Below are 20,969 nucleotides of genomic sequence, written 5' to 3'. Positions count from 1 at the left end.
ACTGATGGACTGGATGTAGATAGAATATGAGAGAAAAAGAAGAGTGAGTCAAAGATGACTCCCAAAACTTAGAGTCCGTCAACTAAAATGACAGTTATAATTTACTGAAATGAGGAATATGATAGGAAGATATTTAGGGGAGGAAGTGAATCAAGAGTTAAGTCTTGGTCATTGTAAGTTCAAAATAAATACCTATTAGAAATCCAAGTGGAGATGCTGAGGAGGCAGCTGGAATACAAAGTCTGGAGTTCAGGAGAGAGTTCCAGGATGGAGATAAAAATTCAGAAATTGACGGCATATAAGTAGTATTTAAAGAATTACTCCTATTTTTTGTATTTAGAATTTAGACTTAGCTAGTGCTTATTTATCCCATGATATTTTCTGCTTTCAGTCAGTTGAGACCGGAGTTTTTCTTTTTGGCCATGTAAATGAAGAATATTGTGATGGCTAGAAGAATTGCAAAGATTGTAATCACCGAACCAAAGTGTAATTAATAATCATTACTTTGTGTGTTACAAAGCTGATGCTCATTATAATCAGTATGAACTAACTTAGAAACAGGCTTTAAAGACATATTTTAAAAAAGAAATAAATCTGTGGTTTTGAGTCATCTCTGTTTTTACAAGATATACTCTTCTGTCATAGCAGACAACTGACTTGATAATTTGTCTTTATCAAAACTAGAATATCTCTATATACTTTGTTGAATTGTCTAAATAATGCCATATTCTAAGGCATTAGAAAGGCTTTATTTTTTATAGCAGTTTTATTGACAAATAACTTTCATACCATAAAATTCATGGATTTTTACTAAGCTTACAGAATTGTGCAATCATCACTACAAACCAGTTTCAGAATATTTTCCTCACCTTAAGAAGATCCCCAAAATGATAGCTTTGCAGCTGCTTCCTCATCCCACTCCTAGCCTTGGAAGCCACTAATCTGCTTTCTTTCTCTATACATTTGCCTTTTCTGGACATTTTATATAAATGGAGTCATATATGTGTTTTTTTGCATTAGACTTTTACTTAGAATAATGTTTTTGAGATTAACCTATGTGGTAACCTAAATTAGTACTTTGTTCCTTTTTAATTGTTAAATGGTATTCTGTTGTATGGATAATGCCACATTTTGTCTATTTATCAGTTGACTGACACTTGCACTGTTTCTGTTTTTGACGATTATGAATAGTGCACTATGAACATTCATGTACAAGTCTTTCGTGTGAATATGAATTTTCATTTCTCTTGGGTATATGCCTGAGAATGGAATTGCTAGGTCATATGGTAAAATTGTATTTAACTTTTTAAGAAACTGCCAAACTGTTTTCTAAAGTGGCCATACCATTTTATATTCTCGCCTCCAACATAATTAGGATTTCAGTTACTCCATATCCTTGGTAACATGTTATTGACTCCTTTTTTGATTATAGCCATTCTAGTGGGTGTGAAGTGGTGTCTCATTATGATTTTAATTTACATTTTCCTCATGATTAAGTATGTAAAGCATTTTTTCATAAGCTTATTGGCCATTTATATATCTTTAGTAAGTGTCTTTTCAAACCTTTTGCCCCTTTTTTTCCCCCCTAAATCAGGGTGATTTGAAACTTGAAATTATCTTGTCCATTAAGTTGATATAGATTCCAATTAAAAAGTATATGTTAAATTTTAAATTTTACATGAAAATACAAGTCATTTTACTTATGGTTAGCCTTCTTTTTAACTCTGAAACTTGACTAGCTTTCATTTTGCCATTTTCAGTCTTTGATAATGACTCAATACTGACTTAACGCACACTAAAATGTGAAACCCCCTTTTTCGTTTGTATTTTCAAATGACTAGCAGTTAAGAAAAATGGAAATCACTTATCCTAATTAAAAATAATGTTTTAAAATTTAGTGTCATTTTTTTGACTCATATAAAGCTTAAATTTTTATAGCATATGATGGTATTGACAATAATATTTCATTTGCGGGGGAGTATATGGATTAATTCAAACTCTGCATTTGGTGATTACAGTTGCAGACAACACAGTCAAGCATTTCTAACCTTTATATGTCTATATCTGCTAAGAATTGCTCCCTTGAGCCCTTAGGCTTAATCAATTTGTCATATCTTGTTTGTGCTCTTTAAATAGTCAATCCATTTGAAGTTTCTATAAATTGAATATTTGTTATCTTTATACAGAAAAGTATATGGATTTTTATTTACATATCAGTAGTATAAACATTTTTAGCAAGAAAAAAGTGCCCTTGGGGCTTCCCTGGTGGCGCAGTGGTTGAGAATCTGCCTGCCGATGCAGGGGACATGGGTTCAAGCCCTGGTCTGGGAAGATCCCACATGCTGCGGAGCAACTAGGCCTGTGAGCCACAACTACTGAGCCTGCGCGTCTGGAGCCTGTGCTCCGCAACAAGAGAGGCCGCGACAGTGAGAGGCCCACACACCGCGATGAAGAGAGGCCCCCACTTGCCACAACTAGAGAAAGCCCTCGCACAGAAAGGAAGACCCAACACAGCCATAAATATATAAATAAATAATTTTTAAAAAAGACTTTCTCTCTCTTTCAAAAGAAAAAGGTGCCCTTTACTAGTCGTCTAACACCAAAAAATTAATTTTTCTATTTTATTCTGTATTTCAAAAGATTTTTTTCCCCTCAGATGCAGACCAACAACGAAGAGAGAAACTCAAAAAGGAATTAGCACGATGTGAAAGGGAATTGAAATTAACCAAAACTGCAATGCAGTCCAATTCTAAAAGTAATTCCAAGTCATTACTTAACACTCTACAAAAGGTAAGATAGTATTTTTACCTTTTAAAAGTAAATGTTTCTAAGATACTTCATTGGTGGTGCAACCTGACTTTTTGATAATGTTTACTATAGGTCAGAATTGGTAAACTTTCCTGTAAATAGCCAAATAGTAAATATTTTAGGCTTTCCAGGCCACACAGTCTCTGTCACAACTATTGTGCCATTGGAAAGCAGCCATAGACAGTACATAAATGAATGGATGTAGCTTTGTTCCAGTAAAGCTTTATTAACAAATAAGGTGGTGGGCAAGATTTGACCTGTAGGCTATAGTTTGCTCACCCCTGCTTTAGGTTTTTTGTGATACCCTTTATCATCTGATAAAGGGAATTCTTTTCGATTCCTAGTTTGCTAAGAGGATTTTTTTCCTTTCTCATGAATGTGTGTTAATTTTATCAAATTCTTTTTCTGCATTTTTTGAAATGATGGTACAATTTTTCTTTCTAATCTATTCAAATGTAGTGAATTATAATCGAGTTTCTAATGTTAAATCAACTTTGCATCCCTAGTATAAACACAGGTTTGTCATGATGTAATTCCTTTTTTAATACATTACCAGATACAGTTGCTAATATTTTGTTTAGGGTTTTAGCATCTATGTCCATTGTTGATATTGACCTGTCATTTTCCCTTTTTTCTGCTATGTCAGGTTTTGCTAGCCTCATAAAATAAACTGGATGCTCTTTCCTCTTTTTCCATGCTCCTAGAGTAGTTTATATAAGTTTGGAATTATTTGTTCCTTGAAGCTGATGGAACTCAGCATTAAAATTATTTGGGCCTAGAGTTTTATTTGTGAGAAGATTTTTGACTGCAATTTTTGAAATCATTATAGAACTATTTTCATAAGTTGTACATATGCAGAAAGTTGTCCATTTCATCTAAATTTTCAAATTCTTGGCATAGACTTGTTCATAATATCTCTTAAATCATTTCATAATCTCTCTTGAATATGTATTAGTTCCTCTTTTTATCCTAATGTTGTTTATTTGTGCCTTCATTCTTCTTTATTATTCTCACCAGAGATTTGTCAGTTTTATTAATCTTTTTAAGGGCACATCTTTTACTCCATTGATCCTCTCTGTTGTACTTTGTTTTCTAGTTGGGTAATGTTCATGCTTTATTTTCCTCTTTTGGCTTTCTTTGAGTTTATGTTACAGTACTTTCTTCTACTTTTGTTTAGTTTATTTTCAGCCTCACTTCTTTCATAGTATGAGCATTTTTAAGGCTATATATTTTCCTTCAAGTGCTGCTTTAGCTGCATTCCACAAGTTTTGATAATGTGGTATTTTTATTATGGTTCAGTTCAAAGTATTTTACAGTTTCCATTACAATTTATTCTTTAACTCAAGCGTCTTTTAGAAGTGTTTCTTAATCTCTCTGTTTTTCCCTGGTTTTCTCTTTGTTACAGATTTCTAGCCTAATTGTATTTTGATCAGGGAACATCTGTATGATACCCATTTCTTGAGATTTGTTTTATGACCCAGTAGGTGGACAGTTTTTTTTCTTTTGTTTGGACAATTTTTTTTAATGCACTATGTCATATGTGTTTGAAAAGGAAATATATTCTATAGCTGTATGCAGTATTTAATATATAGTGTATGCATTAGATTAAGTTTTATATCTTTTAGATGTTCAAATCTTATTGATCTTTTTGTCTAATTAGTCTATCTTTTATTAAGAGAAATCTTTCACATGATTATGTATTTAGCTATTTCTCCAAGAATTAGTACTAGCAATTTTTGTTCTATATGTTTTGAGTCTATATTATTATATACATACAGACTTAGAGATGATATATTTTCTTGGTGAATCTAACCTATTGTCACTGTGGTTTGAACTTCTTTGCCTTGATGCTTTTTATATTAAAGTGTTTTCTGATAGTGATATAGTTAAACCAGCTTTCATTTCATTAGTATTCCTTTGGTATATCTTTTTCCATTTTTTAATCCTAATATTTTAGATGGGTTTTAGGTGGGTCAGATTATTCACTCTGATAATCTTTGCCTTTTAAAGTGGAGCATTTAGTATGTTTTTATTTCTTCTTTCTTCTTGTGTACTTTCTATTTGACCCACAGTAGTAGGCAGGATTCTAAGCCCCACAGTGATCCCCACCCTTAAACAATCCCCTCGTCTTGAGTGTAGGCAGTACCTGTAACTTGCTTCTAACCCATGGGATGTGGCAAAGGTGATGGAATATCACTTCTGTAATTGTTATGTGGCAAAGTGAAGGGAATTTCCCCCTGTAGATTGAGAGAAAGGAAAAGTTGGTCTGGGAGTAATTTCTGCAGTGGGTGCTGTTCCCCTCCCCTAGCCATGCCAAAGAAACAAGGGAAGGGGGAAATTTTCTCAGGATTCTTCCTGCTCTTCCCTGAGAGCTTTTGGTGGAAAAGCTCTTTCCTAGAGGAAAAGCCTGCAAGAGGGTACAAGCTCCCCAAGTCTCAGAGGCTTCACACTCTTACACTAGTCCACACTCAGTCCTTAGCAATTAGCTAAAAACTTCTAGCGTAATCTTCTTACCAGTTTATATGTCATTCAGCAGCATCTGTCCCAAATAAGCAAATGCTTAGGTCCTGTTTCTCCCTGCAGGTACCTATATCACTGTGGATTTTAGGTTAGTTGTGACCTTAGTTCTCTCAATAGTTCAAGAAAAATCATTAATTTGCCGTTTGTCCGGCTTTTTTCTTACTATCATGGTGAGAGCTATGCTCTTTCCATTTCTCTCCATCCGTCAGCTGAAACTGGAAGTCTTTTTGTGTGTGTGATGGTCTCTTTTTAAACTTTTTAATTTTGAAAATTTTAGCATCTATAAAAATAGAGTGGTATAATGAACCCACGTGTTCTTGTCCCCCACGTGCAACGATGATCAGTTCAGGGCCAGACTTATTTCATGTATATCCTCACTCACTACCCCCATCCCAGATTATTTTGATGCAAATACCAGATATATAATTTTATCTATAAATATTTCTGTATATATCTAAAAGATAGACCACCATACCATTATTATGCCTTAAAAATTAATAATTCCTTAATATCAAATATCCGCTGTTCACATTTCCCCATTATCTCTCTCTTTTTTTTTTTTTAAGTTTGTTAGAATTGGAATCTAAATAATTTCAACTAATTGATACATTTCTTTTAATCTATAATTTCTCTTTCCCCCACCTTTTTATCCCCCTACAATTTATGTGTTGGAAAAAACTTGAGTCATTTGTCTTGGCTTAAGGTTTTTGTGGACCATCTGGGTAATGCAAATTTAGGCTGCAAGCTTGTGTGGAAGCAGCATATGATTTCGCATTCTCAAAGGCCACTGTTCTCTCAGTGCCAGTGTTCAAGATGGGCAAGTTTCTTTGTAAGTCATCTAATTGGAGGATAGCCGTTGAGAGGATCCCAGATTCATGAGCATGGTCTCCTAGACTGTCTAGATAAGGCCCTGAGCTTTGTTTTCTGTCCCCTAGCAACTGTGATATGGAAAAACTATTGCCTGTTGGTAAAAGCCGTTTCATTTTTGACTCCAGCTCTTTCCATTGTACATGAAGATGTGGCATATCAGTAGGCAGGGGTAAAGACTAAGGGCATTTGTGAATTAAGAGTGAACCTGGGTCCTTTTTCTCTGAGAAGTGTGGCGGAGCCATAGACCAGTTTTTAGTTGGGAAGTTATGTCATCATATTGACACTTTACAAAGACTACACTGGCAGCAGGGAAGGACAGACTAATTGTGTGACAGTTGCAGTATGGGGAAGAAATGATTAAGATATGATCTATAAGACAGCAGAAGGAGCACAAGGAATATAGGAGACATTTAAAAAGTAGAATCCCCAGGACTTGGTGACTGATCAGATGATATGAAGGGCAAGAGGCAGGAATTAAAGAGGTTTCCAGGTTTCTGGTTTGGGCAACTGGGAGAATGGTGATCATTCACTGAAGTAATGACAGCAGGACGAAGTGCAGTGTTTTCTTCGGGAGGGAGATAACGTAAAGTATGAGTTTACTTGTTCGGACCTGCTTAATTTGAGATGCCTTTGGAACATCTAATATATTCAGTAGAGAGCTGGATGTAAGTATCTGTGTCAGGAGAGAGGTCTGAGCTGAAAATAGATTTGGGAGTCATCAGGAAAGCTGTAAATATGTTTAAGAGTCCCCAAGGCTGTTATATAGATAAAAGGACTAGGAATAGAGCTGCTTCCTTTAGAATAAACCTGCTCTACACTGTACCATCTGGGAATCTGTTCATCAGTATTTGACTCATGTATGTATTTTCATTTTTAGTGACAGTACTTTTTAAACATATTTTTTAAAATATGTTTCTATTATCTAGCATTTTGAATATAAATTAATAATTCTGTTTTGAGGTAAGGATGGGATTTGTTGAAAATAAAATATATAATTAAGTCTGTAAATGGATGATGTTTTCCATTCATTTTTCCTTTAGTCACTGTAACCCTGTAACTTTTTGCCTCTAAAAATATAGTTCATTTATGCTTTTATATAAGTATATTTTTTACTCCATTTAGACTTAATAGTAATTTGCAATTTGCTTACATTTTTTATAATACTTGATGATAAATATTTAGATATATTCAAATTAAAATTATTATTTGGGGCATAATATTTTGATAATTGGGTGGGTTTTATGGTTAACATACACCTGTAGTTATAATCTGCATTTACTGAAAAGTTTGCTACAATTCAAAAGAAAGTGGTAACTTTAGCCTCTGGACATATTAGCTGTTTATATACATGAGATCGTGTAATCAAAGACTTTTTCTTTAATTGCCCACACTGTAATATGGGCTACTTATTTTCTCTTACATTTTGACTTATGTGCTACCACCTCAGACACTTTTAAGTCTGCACCTTGTACCCCACACACAGTTATTCACCACTCACTCACATCACTGGTGCAGCACATACCATGTGATATTAAGATTAATTGGATATATGAATGTGATTCGTGTTCTTAAATAAATCTATTTTAAAAGCACTATAAAACAATGAAAATCAGACGCTATCAGTTTCTTTTGTAAAATACAATTTGAAGCTTTTTGCAAAACAAGTGTTAATCAAATTTTTAAATAAATTGTATCCATCCTGTTCTGCACTTGAATTGATTCCTCAACTGTTTTAAAACCTGACAATTGGAAAGTCTTTGTATACCATTTCTTCTGACATTATCCCTGAAAAAGATTGATTTAATACTCAGTTGTTCTGTGATTGTAAAATTGGATAGGTATTCTTGACAAAAAAAAAATGTATGTGTAAACTGTCAATGATTGTCACTTTACATAAATTCTTAAATCACAGAAACAGTTTACAACAAATTGGATTAAACTGAAAGTGAAAGTGGTCAGATTACCACCAGAATTTTTGTTCCATTGACAATAATTGATGAACACTTTTCTGATTTTAGAACTTTACAGTGATCTGCTATTTTAATTTTGGTGAATTTACCAGTGTGTTACACATTTTCTGTGAAAATCATATCCAAGCTTTCTGATATTCATAGTTAAAAATTACATAATCTCAAAAAAGCAGATAGGTACAGTTGGTTTTGTACTGTGTTCTACTGGTTTCCAAGGAAAGAAGAAGTAGGATACAGGGTAGGGATTATAAGATATAAAGATACAGAAAAGTTTCATGCCTTCAATTGATTCAAGAGCAATTTTCCCAGCGCATTTCAGACAGATGAGAATATATTCCTGCCTTTAAAGACTTTCTTTGGTGTTTCATTTTGTTTATTAAATAACCATTACTGGTAAGAATTTTCTCACAGGCAATCTAATGCCTTAAGCATTTCTGCCTGCTATGATCCCAGTTTGTTCTGTTCCCCAAGTGTACGTAATCCCTGTGACTCTTGTCTAATTGCCCTAAAAGAGGTTTCAGGTCCTACCTAGAAACTGCTCTCCGGGGAGCCACACTCCTCTGGTACATAAGCTGCAGTGTGAACCCAGTTTGGGAACACTTTTTACAACTAACGTGTTAAAGTCGTTAACTAATCACCACCCTCGTGACTCACAGTTTAATGCCAAAATACTTAGTTGCTTTGAGTAATTCTGCCTTATATTTGGGATAAAGTTAGAAAGCACTTGGAAAGGAAATAGGTGACTTGACCTATTTTAGGCTGTAGTCACAATATCTAGTTATCTACAATTTCCTTGCTGAGGTAAATCAATATGTAAGTTAGCTGACTTGTTCATTACCATGAAAGGAGTTAAAATCAGCTTAAGATTCCTGGTGGTGTAAAAAAAATCTAAAAATGTATAATTTTCAGATGAGTCTGTAAAATAGATAGTATGACATAATGGGAAGAGCATAGGTTCACCTGGGTTCAAATCTATGAGACCCCGCCCCTCAGATCCTTCATCTGCATAGTAGAGGTAATAATTGTACCACCACCCAGAAGTTGATGTGATGATTAAATGAGTCGTACATGTAAATTAATTAGAACAGTACCTTGCACATAGTATGCACTCCATATGTAATAGTAGCAGTGATAATAGTAACAGTTCTTACTATTCCTCTTTTATTTCTACTCAAAGGCAGTAACAGTACCTTGTGCACAGAAAGCACTCAGCTCATTTCTTATTCAGCTTGTTTATCTTCCTCTTGTTTTCCTCCCTGTGAGCTTGTAGGACAGATATAACTGGCTAAATCCCAGCCTTTTTCACCCCAGATTAACTTCCATGTAACTTCTTCTCTACCATTTAATAAAGTGCCTCAGAGTTCTGTAAAGGGTACACACAGGTGTCCATAAAGTCTGGAATCATGGACAAGGCATCTAGTCTATGGGCATCTAGTCTGTAAAAGAGTAAAATATTACCTATACTCTTAAACCTTATGAATACCCTGTAGAAATAGTTCTTCCGAAGTTAAACCAAACATATATACAATGGAATACCACTCAGCCATAAAAAAGAATGAAATAAAGCCATTTGCAGCAACAGGGATGCAACAAGAGATTATCATACTAAGTGAAGTAAGTCAGAAAGAGAAAGGCAAATACCATATGATACCACTTATATGTGGAATCTAAAATATGGCACAAATGAACCTATCTACGAAACAGAAACAGACTCATAGACATAGAGAACAGATTTGTGGTTACCAAGGAGGAGGGCGGGTGGGGGAGGGATGGATTGGGAGTTTGGGGTTAGTAGGTGCAAACTATTACATATAGAATGGATAAACAAAAAGGTCCTACTGTATAGCACAGGGAACTATATTCAATATCCTGGGATAAACCATAATGGAAAAGAATATTAAAAAGAATGTATATATGTGTATAACTGAGTCACTTTGCTGTACAACAGAAATTAACACAACATTGTAAATCAACTATACTTCAATTAAAAAAATTTTTTTTTTAATGGTTAAACCAAAAAGAAATAGAGCAGGCCAAAATGCCTTCCTTTCAAAGCTTTCCCCACTCATGAGAAGTTGCAAAAGAAACATATATGAACTTCCCTATGGCATAAATCTTTCGTAATTATGTTTAAAACATCAGTTACTTAAATCAGGGCTCCATACATCCATACATTGTGAAGAGAAGTTCCTTTTCATTCCTTCAAAGCCTTTAAGTCACAGAGGAACTGCTGGCACTGAAGATGGCATGACAAGGCAGGAAGGGGTGGATTCTGCCACCAGCAGTGGTTGAGAAGGGGATTAGTACTCACGATTGGTTTGGAAACTCAAATAAAACTGAGATCTACCTCAGTACACAGGTTCAAGACCACAAATATGGATATATGTTATTAATCGTTTTTTTAGTTTCAGAAAGAAAAAATGATTGCTATTGCTTATATTTAGAATTATATTTTTATATATTAATAACTCAAAAACTTGAATATAACTTCATATACAAATTTTCAGGAACATACACATTATATTTGTAGAGCCCTGAGGCTCTACATTTTTTAATGTGTAATCTGGAGGTCCCCAATTATCTGAATTTGTAAATGTAACTGATCACTGTTAAACCAAATGTTCTTAGCCTCCAGGAGAACCACAAGATGAAGATGCTGTGTTAATCGAAGAAGTGAACGGATTTCCATCCTTTAAAAGGTCACCAGTAACTTCTTCAGAGCGACTACACTTAAGTCCACCTAAATCCGGTAAAGTCCTCACAAATGGTACTGAGAAGAACTCCAGTTCCTTCCCATCCAGCATGGATTACGGTGCCTCTGGGCCCAGGAAATCATCCTCTGGAACCTCCTACTGCAGAAGGCCCCGGGGCACATCCCTAAATTCCCAGCGGTTTCAGTTAGTTATTTCGAAAGCACCCAGTGGGGACCTTTTGGATAAACATTCTGAACTCTTTTCCAACAGACATTTGCCATTCACCCCACGCACTTTAAAAACAGAAGCAAAATCTTTCCTGTCACAGTATCGATATTATACACCTGCCAAAAGAAAAAAGGATTTTACAGATCAGCAGATAGAAGCTGAAACGCAGACTGAATTAAGCAGGTATGACACAGCAGCCAATAGTAGATCCTTCAAGATGTGGTAGAAATTAAATAATATTTCTTACTTTATATCATGTACCTTATGTGCCGCACTTAAGGTCTGGTAAGTGCCCTTTTGATTAGAATGAGATTAATGTGACTTTTCCTTCTGCATGAATCACTAGAACTATCAGAGTAATTGTTGAAAAAGTAAATAGCTATTAAACTTGTCAAGCTCCTTATAAACATGAATGTTACATATTTTAATTTATTGTTTCAAACACGGTACTAGAACTTTTGTACGTTTTTAAATATTATACTTTCAGAGAATCCATAAAATATGTCATCAGACAGCATTTGTGTAAATATGTTTATTGATTTATGTTAGAAATGGCAAAACAATGGGCTATATTGGGGGAGAAGAAGCAACTGTTTGTCTAACTACCCCTATGCTTCCCTCCCTGCAAATACTCAGCAACAACTCCTCAGGTATAATGTAGACAATTGGGATAATTTCTGGAAATTAAGTATAATTTGCCTCAATAATATTTTCATATACAGTAGTGCCTGGCACATAATGAATATTCATTAAAGGTTGCCAGATGATTGAAGAAAGAAACAAATCTTGTAAAGTATTGAGTGTTAGCGGATTTGTGATTGTTTTTCCTAGTGTTATATAAATGAGTACTTATCTAGTGCTAGGTTTTAATTATTTTTAAAAGTAAAAAACTATTTATGACTAGTATTCTTTTCTCTGGGTAAAGATAAGAGGTATAGTAAGATCAGTCTGTATACATTTAAAGAATTAAGGAATTAAATCTAATGGTAGAATTTTTAAGTGAAGAAGAAATGAGGGAAGCAAATACAACGAATACTTTTCTGATTATATTTTTGACAGCTTTTGAAGATAATGGTTTCTATTTCCCTAGTCCCATTCTGTCCAACTGAAATCTAGCTGCTATTCAAAAAAAGGAAAAAGAGGCATATGTAATACAAACCATATCTATTTCCCGATTATATAATTAGAAATTACACATTCTACAAGAATAGATGCATTTTATCGCTCATGTTTGAAGTTTATTTTTTTCTAGCCAGTAAAGCTTATTATCACAGTGTTTATAGTTTGAAGATTTAACAATAATTTCTTTTAAAATATTACAGCTTTCAATCTGATTTTGAGACAGTTGAGATTAAGAACTCCACAGATTCAGAAATGAACATAAAGCAGGTAATAAAAATGAGATTTCTTTGTGTCCCACATTAGAATTATAGCTGCTTTAACAGAACATGTGTAGCTATTTGGACTGTGAAGAATAATCTCTTGGTGACACTTCCTGCATGTGATACAACCAGTATACAGAAGTATTGCTTGTTTACAGATGGTTATAGCTCTCTGTGAGTGGCCAGGTGGATCCTGCCCAATCCGGGAAGTCATTTTTTGTTGGCAGCTTTTCTAGGTGGTTGGTTGGCTGGCTGGATAGAGGGGTGGATGAGTAAAATACCTTATATGTTCTTTTCAAAGATGCAGACTTGGATCGCTAAAGGAGCCAGAAAAGTTGTGCAGAAGTTATTTTAGTTTCTATGCCTGTATTTTTTTTTAAAGAATTGCCACTGATTATATTATTGGAAATTATACATTTTATAAAAACAGATGGATATCATTCTCCTGTGCTTGCCTTTACTTTTTTCTAGACTGTAAAGATCTTTTTTAGTGTTTGTATTTTGAATGTTTAGCAATCACTTATTTTAAAATATTACAGCTTTAAGTCTGACTTTAAGATATAAACTGATTATTTTTATTTTAGGGGTATTAATCATACACTAATTTAAATTTATCTAAATTTATTGTTTGAGAAAAAGGTTCGTCTGTTAAAATGTCAAACAGATTCAGGGATAATGTAAGCATACTCAGCTTCCCTCTTCCCTTCTGAAAATGGGTAGAGGATCGTAGTTTTCCATCCCAGCCATTAATAGCTGTTTGACATAGGGTTCTGCCATTTAAGGCCCAAGGACAAATCAGTTCCTCTGACAGCTGAGTGTCCACCTCTAGAAAAACTGTACTTAATGTGCAGGATCATTGGAAGGATTAAATGTTATAGGTAAAGTACCTAGTCTGACCCGGGCTCAGTAAATGATGGCTATGACTAGCTTGAGATTTAGGAAGAGGGTTTTTAGCTCCACAGATAACTAAATAAACTAAAGCAGAAGTCCATTTTTATGACATGGTGCTCCAAATGTTTATCTATAACCCTGTAAGAAAACGGCGTGTCCACTTACTCCATAATCTACTTGAGGAAGCTAGTAAGAGTACTAGCTACAGTAGATAGACCATCCTAACAGCACTTTTAAAACTGTAAAGCACTACACGTAACTTAGCATTCTAAAGATTAACTTTGATAATGCAAGTGAATGCTTGACACAGTATCTGGCACCTCGTAAGCGTTCTATAAAAGTAGGCTGCCATTATTTTTGTTTTTTTCTTTATATTGTTGTTCATACTGCCGGAGCTACCACTGCTTCTACAATACATATTTGATAGGTTGGCATTTGAAACAGATGGGCTATTTGAGTTTCTGAATAATAGGCTATTTTCTCTCAAGTTTACTTATTTGCTTCGTTTCTCTTTATATGTTTATTTGTGGTATTCTTTAATGTCATTTAAGATATTCGTCATTAAAATATAAGAAATTGTTTTACCTTTAAATAAATTTAAGAAAAAGGTCTTGATTGTATGAAAAGTGAATTCTGAAACATCCTTTGTCCTAATATATCAGTCGCTTTTATCTACTGGGTATCTCTACGCTCTTTCATCAACTATTTTGGAAATTTGCTGTTTTGCTTTAGTTCTGCTTTCATAATGTATTTTTGAAGCAAAATAAAGATATATTCTTCTCATTGCATCCCCAGGCATCTAGCTGTATGTCATATGGTACCAAAGGAAAAATAACCCCTTTACCTTTACAAGGGCATGAATTACCATGGGATGAGGTTAAAGACGGTGCTCTTCAGTGTTCCTCATCAAGGTATCTCACCTGTTTATATCTAACTGCTTTCCTGTGTAACAGACGTACAGACTTTGCAACATGAGGGGACTTCCCTGGCGGTACAGTGGTTAAGACTCCGTGCTTCCACTCCAGGGGGAGAAGGTTTGACCCTGGTCAGGGGAACTAAGATCCCACGTGCCGCACGTGCTGTAGGGGGGCGGTGGCGGGGGACGGACAGTTCAGACTTGGAAACATGAGTACTGTTTTAACTGAATGCTCTCCCATCTGTTTTGGTATTACACAATTCAGTGGCCCTGTTAGTTTTACTAAGGAAGTATTACAAAGTAGGTAGTCACTAAAAGTGTAAATGAATTCATTTTGCTAATTCATTAATAAAGGGAAAAGGGACACAGGCTTGTATTATTTACTATCCCTCTTCATATGAGAAAGGATTTTCCCCAAGACAGATCCTCTGGCAGTGACGCTAACCAGTTTACATGGCACAGATAGCACTGAAGAACCCTACCATTTGAGGATTCAGCATTTGTGGTTTTGAATATTCCTCATGTGCTAATGCTTTATCTGTCCGTGCTTTGTAGAGGAGGCACTATTTTTTAAAACGACTCCTCATGTTTAGGAATTATGGAACACTGTGCCTAAATAAAAATGATAGGTTAGCAGGTAGTGTAGAACCTAAAAATTGCCTTTGATAGCTTCAGCTGTCAAATGTGTTTCCAGTGTCAGAGTTTGGATATGAGATGAAGGAGGTGGAAGGAAAAAAAGACTAAAGAGCAAGAATGAGACATCCTGTAGCAGACTGGAAGCAAGCACACACAGTGCTTCAGGGCCCAGGTCTTCCCTCAGGCCTTTCTTTAGGGAGATCTCACCTGGCAAGGCTTTGTGGGGGGAGGGAGTGGTAAGGGGGGGTTATTGCTAACTTCTCTGTCGGGAAATTCATGATGCTTTAGTATTCATAACTTAAGATACTCTCTTGAGCCAGTTGAGCCAGTCTGCAGTGAATATAAAGAATGACCTAAAGAAAGGGATAGTTATCTTTCCTAGTAGCTTCTATCTAAAAGAAGTAAAGTAAAATATTATAATTGAATATACCTGAATAGGAAGCTTGGAATTAACTAATGATGACATAACTGAATAATGACAAAATTTATCATAGTTAACAGCTTAAAATTTTTTTCTATAGGGAGATATGTTTCCAAATATGTTTCCAACATCATTTATGTTTTAATCTTAGTCAAACTGATAATTGTTTATACAAGGTAAGTTTCATAGTACAATTTTTAAAAGGATCACGAATTTGTAATTACAAGACTAGTTTAAAAATCTATCTTTGCTACTTACTAACATATGACCTTGGCAAGTTACTTAGCCTTTCTGCCCCTTGGTGAATTGTTCAATAAGTGGAAAAAATAACACCTACCCAATATACCTGACAGGGTTTTTCTGAAGATTAGATTAGATAATGAATGTGGAAAGTGCTTTAAAATTCTGAAACATATTATTACTAACATATTACTGTATGCCAAATCATTGTTTTGTTCAAATACTCTAATTTTCTCTTTCTAGGGCAGTATGTCAATGTTCCCTGCAGCCTCCTTCAGGGAGAAAAATCTATTCTGAGTAAGATATTTTTGACTTCTTCATTTTGCTTAGTGGAAATGAAGAATTAAGACTCACACAAATTATTATTAAATTAGTCAGGATTGAACACTAATCTTTCTTTACAACCAGCTTTGGGGTTCAGTCATATAATGCACACCAAATCTGAGAGAATAACCAGAATTTTCTGAAATAATTATTAATCACTTCATCTTTATGTCCAGTAGAAATTTGTCCCTAAGTTAATAATGCTTGCTATTTTTTTATAATTAGTACCCATAATTTTTATTTTTATAAATAAAAATAATAAAGAATAATAAAGATGAGTTTTAGAGAAATGCAGGCTTGGTAGCTCAGGATACCATTCTTGGAGGTTTCTAACCTCACCAGTTTTTTGCAGATAAAAAACCCACTTCTGGGTTTGAATGTTGTTTTAGTTAAGCTGCATTTTTTCAGGGAAAACAATCTACTTTTATAAAGTTTCATTTATTCTCAAACTTGCTGCCTGTGAATTGGTTTGAAAGCATAATTTTTATGCAGTATTTTAATCTTCTATTTGATTTGCTAATTAACTCTTTCCCTTGTATTTACTTATTCAGTAATTGAGTAGTTACTTGCTATTTATATTTTCTATCATCACTGATTTTTAGCTAATTAAAATCAAACTTATAATAGTACCCTAATTTTCTTGTAATAACTAGTAAAATATAGTTAACTCAGAAGATAATATAACAGAGAAATGTGTCCAAGTAATTAAAAATTATCACTGTATTTATATACACAGATTTTTCTTTTAGAATATTTTTCCTCATCTCCAAACCTTTTGAGGAAAAAAAATAATTTTTTCTGCTCAATAAATTTCTCAACCTTAAAACAATATGCTCTCCTAGGAGCAGGAGAGGATTTCATCGTTGAAGTTCCTGCTTCTCTGGATGACTTTCTTCCTTCCCTTCTGCCATGCAGAGGGACTCACACGTCTGCTGCTGGACCTGGTCAGGAGCCAGAGGAAATTTAAAATGCTTGTCAAGAACACGTGCCCCCAGTGGGTCACACCTAGTTGCCCTTTGGCGCTGCCCCTGGTTGCTTTCTGTTCTGTTTTGTTTTGTTTAATCCTTGCTTATTTTTTACTTCCTGATGAATGTTTCAGACATCTATGAAATTTTACTCTATTAGGGAATATTGTCTCATCTTTAATATCAATAAATATCCTTGCATAATTTGAGAAGGTAGATGTAACGTTTGTTTTATAATATTCCTCTTAATAATGTGAGATGGAAGTACATTTGTAATAGTACAGATATTTCTAATTAGGTACTCATGTTTCCTATCATTTTCAGAGTAAGTAAGCAGTGATTTTTTATGCTGTATATCACTTTGCCTTCACAGTGAAGAAGAACTCTTGTATCTGAGTTTCATTGAAGATGTAACAGATGAAATTTTGAAACTTGGTTTATTTTCAAACAGGTTAGATTTTTTTAATTATGTTATGGTGGTTGAATGATACATTAAATACTCTTCATTTGGTGTTAATTTTTTAAAGTTATTTCCACATATTAGGAAATGAAAATTATATTGCTTTCTTAGGGGATCATGTTCTTATAATTGATGTAATTGTTCTTATAATTGATAGTAAATTATAAATGATGTTTAATTCATAGTCTAAGGCGAGTTCACAGTTTGGGGAGTTAGAGAAAAGAATAGAGAGTTTATTCATTAAATACTGTTATATCCCTTAAATACAGAGAACAAATTGCCAGAGGTGGGGCAGGAGGGGCAAAATGGTTGTGAAGGGAGTTCAAAGGTACAAACTTCCATTTATAAAATAAACAAGTCATGGGGATATAAACAAAAACAAAAAAGGTTGGCATGAAAAATGTGTATTTATGCTTAAAAACCTCACATTTTTCTTTTAGATTATAAGGCTGTTTATTATGGCAATTTTTATAGTAGCACCGACAAATGGAATCAGACTACATGTTGAATAGTAAAGGTTCAGCTGAATAAATTGTAGAATATAATAGTAAGTTCTTTTCAGAGATTTTAAATGATGTTGTAGAAGTGAATTTATTGATGCATAAAGATGTTCAAAATATATAGTTGATTAGAAAAGACAATATAGGTATCAAAACAGTATGTATTGTTTAATCCCAATTTTGGTAAAGAAATATATATGCATAGAACAGTGCCCAGAAGTGAATGGTCCAAACATTAATGATGGTTGCAAAACACAGAATACAGATTTCTTGGACTTTTTAAACATTTCAAATAATTCAGAAAAACTAAATCTAAGATTGGCTCATAACCTAACTGAGAGTAACAAATGGTAAAATGAAACCGGTTGATAATCACACTCCTGTGATAGCTAGACAAGCATGGTGTAGTTGAAAGAATGTGTCTGGAGCCAGACATATCTGGGTTTAATTCTCTTAATTGCTTGTGACCTTAGGGGAGAGGAAACCATCATCTTAGAGATGTCGTTTTCTCATCTTTTAAAATGGGTTTTATAATACCTTTGTCTCCCAGTATTGGTCATGATTAGAGAGGTATAATGATTATTATGTGTCCAGCACAAATGTCTAACACTTAGTGGTGCTTAATAAGTGATAACTTTAGGTTTTTATGTGAATTTACTATGAGTGGAATTTTTTTCAAGTACAATTTGGAAGCATTGTAAGGTAACTCTTTGTAAGAGAATTTTCTTTAGGGGTTTGCTTTTGGTGGGGGTGTGTACGTGAAAGAGAGAAAGAGGGGGGAAGGCTTTTGATGTTTGTGTATGTGTGTGAGAGAAAAAAGATAAAGAGCTTTTAGTGTGTGTGTGGGGGGGGAACCTCACTGAAGATATTTTATTAACAGAAATGTAAGTAGCATGCAGTCTTTATAGAAGAAACATTGGCATCTGTTACATAACTAAAACATAGTGGAAGCCATACTAGCTTCCAAATTGGAGAACTTGACAGAACAGGGAAGGATTAGTGTTTATCTTTGGAAAGAAAGAGGGTAATCTAAAACATATTTTCCAACCTTTAGTAGTTTATTTATTGCATGGCTATTTTATATTTAGTTGATTTTCTGATTTTGAGACATTAACATTTTTATTTATCATTTGTAGGTTTCTAGAACGACTGTTTGAGAGACATATAAAACAAAATAAACATCATTTGGAGGAGGTTTGTTGTCTTTAGAACTTCATTAGAAAATTTCTAATATAGAAAGAATTGTAAAGTTTTACCATACTCTCAAACAATGCATTAAAAGCAAGCACTTTTTTTCCCTTGTGCTTTTTTGTGTACTCTGGGGGGTGAGGGGTGCGGGCAGAATGTGGAAGAAGAAGTATGAATCCTGCTGAGGTTAGCAGCACTGCAGACAAAAGTAATTCAATTTGACTAGCTTAATTAATATTATTATTCTTGTTTTTTTTTTTAATTCCAGGAAAAAATGCGCCACCTGCTACATATCTTAAAGGTGGACTTAGGCTGCATGTCCAAGGAAAACTCAGTAATGCTAGATGATGTTGGTACGTTGCATTTACTTGATTTTGAAAAGGCTGAGAATTCAGAACAAAATGAATATAAAAATGAACAAGATTTAGCCATTCAACAGGAACATCAAGAATACCAAAAAGCTTTGACTATGTTATTGTCTGTTCCAAAGGATGAGAACAAGATAGTCTCTTCACCAAATGACTTTTTCCTGCCTGTCTATAAATCAAAGTATTCAGAAGGGGTTATAATTCAACAGGTAAATGATGAAACAAATCTTGGAACTTCAGTTAGGGATGAAAAAAATGTAAGTATGTCAGACAGTTTACTAGACCAAGAAACTTCTGTGAATGTCATTGAAGGAGACAGTGACAATGAAAAAGTTGAGACTTCAAATGAATTGTGTTGTTTTAGCACAGCACTCTCCCCATCTGTTCAGTTATGCAGTGTCAAAGATGGTAATCAGGACATGGAAAGACCAACTCTTAAAATCATGGAAATGAGCATCGAGGACTGATCTTTGGATGCTTGATCTTCATTAATAAATATCCCAAATGGCCAATACTTCAATATTCCTTTCACTTTTTTTTTACTTTTTTATATTAAGATTTCTGTATTTGTTTTCTATGTTGTATAATAAATTACTGTAAATTTAGCAGCTTGAAACAACACACATGTATTATTTATCCCACAGTTTCTGTGGATCGAGAGTCTGAGCACAGCGTAGATGGGTCCTCTGCCCTTGGTCTCACAAATCTATAATCCAGATGTTGGCTGGGGCTGTGGTCTCATCTGGAGGCTGGACTGGGGGTAGATTCTGCTTCCAGACTCTTTTCAGGTTGTTGGCATAATTTCTTTCCTTGTAGCTTTAGGTTTGAAGGCTTTAGATTCTTGCCGGCTATGGCCATTGGCTGCCCTCAGTGACTAGAGGCTGCCCGCCATTGCCTGTTACTTGGCCCTCTCCATAGACAGCTCACAGCCTGGCTGCTTGCTTCTCTAAGGCTAACAGGAGAAAGAGGAGAGACTCTGCTAGCAAGATGGAGTCTCGTAAAACATAATCATAACATGATCACAGGAATGACTTCTATCACCTTTGCCATATTCTTTTGGTTAAAAGCAAGTCACAGGTCCTACCCACACGTAAGAGGTAGGATATAAGGGTGTGAATGCCAGAAAGTGAGAATCACTGGGGTCTCCTTAGGATCTGTTGGCCACAATTTCTAAAGTTCCTTTATATAGGGGAACATATTTTGCTCAGACATAAGTGATTTTGTAGGCAGTGGGAAAGGGCCTATGATCTGGAGTGACTCTTGAAACATTAAGCCTTGTCTACAGTATCTTTAATGTTCTTTCTTCTCACTCTCCTGCATTATCTAAAGCGTCAAGGCCTTTCTAGTTATCAGTGAGCTAGGATGGCCTATCAGCTATCTGAAAAATCATCCCTTCTTGTGAGGGGAAACATTCTACCAGACCTAGTCTGATACCCTCCCGTTGCCCTTGTAGTCCATGAATGGGATCCTAACTATTCCAATGTGCCTCAGAAGACTCATCTCTACTTATGTCTTTTCAACCACTCACAATATTGTAACTAAATATTTGAGTGCCTGTTATATACAAAGTTTCATGCCTAGGCACCATG

General features: G+C 34.7%; 1 protein-coding gene across 3 annotated transcripts in view; it reads left to right on the top strand.

Annotated features, from left to right (window-relative positions):
- SPATA7 (spermatogenesis associated 7) overlaps positions 1–19,985 on the top strand; it is a 34,075-nt gene extending 14,090 nt beyond the window's left edge. For 2 of the 3 annotated variants that reach the window (XM_082383714.1, XM_082383712.1), the window contains 8 exons: positions 2,657–2,790; positions 10,797–11,272; positions 12,412–12,478; positions 14,158–14,273; positions 15,819–15,872; positions 17,238–17,315; positions 18,961–19,018; positions 19,281–19,985. In XM_082383714.1, coding sequence (XP_082239840.1) covers positions 2,657–2,790; positions 10,797–11,272; positions 12,412–12,478; positions 14,158–14,273; positions 15,819–15,872; positions 17,238–17,315; positions 18,961–19,018; positions 19,281–19,847 — 1,550 coding nt within the window. In that variant the 3' untranslated portion in view covers positions 19,848–19,985. The remainder of the gene's footprint in view (positions 1–2,656; positions 2,791–10,796; positions 11,273–12,411; positions 12,479–14,157; positions 14,274–15,818; positions 15,873–17,237; positions 17,316–18,960; positions 19,019–19,280) is intronic. The other variant, XM_082383713.1, reaches the window with a different exon arrangement.
- Positions 19,986–20,969: the final 984 nt, after the last annotated feature.

The sequence above is a fragment of the Balaenoptera borealis genome, assembly GCF_965194805.1.
Source record: "Balaenoptera borealis genome assembly, chromosome: 3".
Taxonomy (NCBI): Eukaryota; Metazoa; Chordata; class Mammalia; order Artiodactyla; family Balaenopteridae; genus Balaenoptera; species Balaenoptera borealis.
Note: the sequence above shows the minus strand (reverse complement) of the source record. Positions and strands in the feature narration are given on the sequence as shown.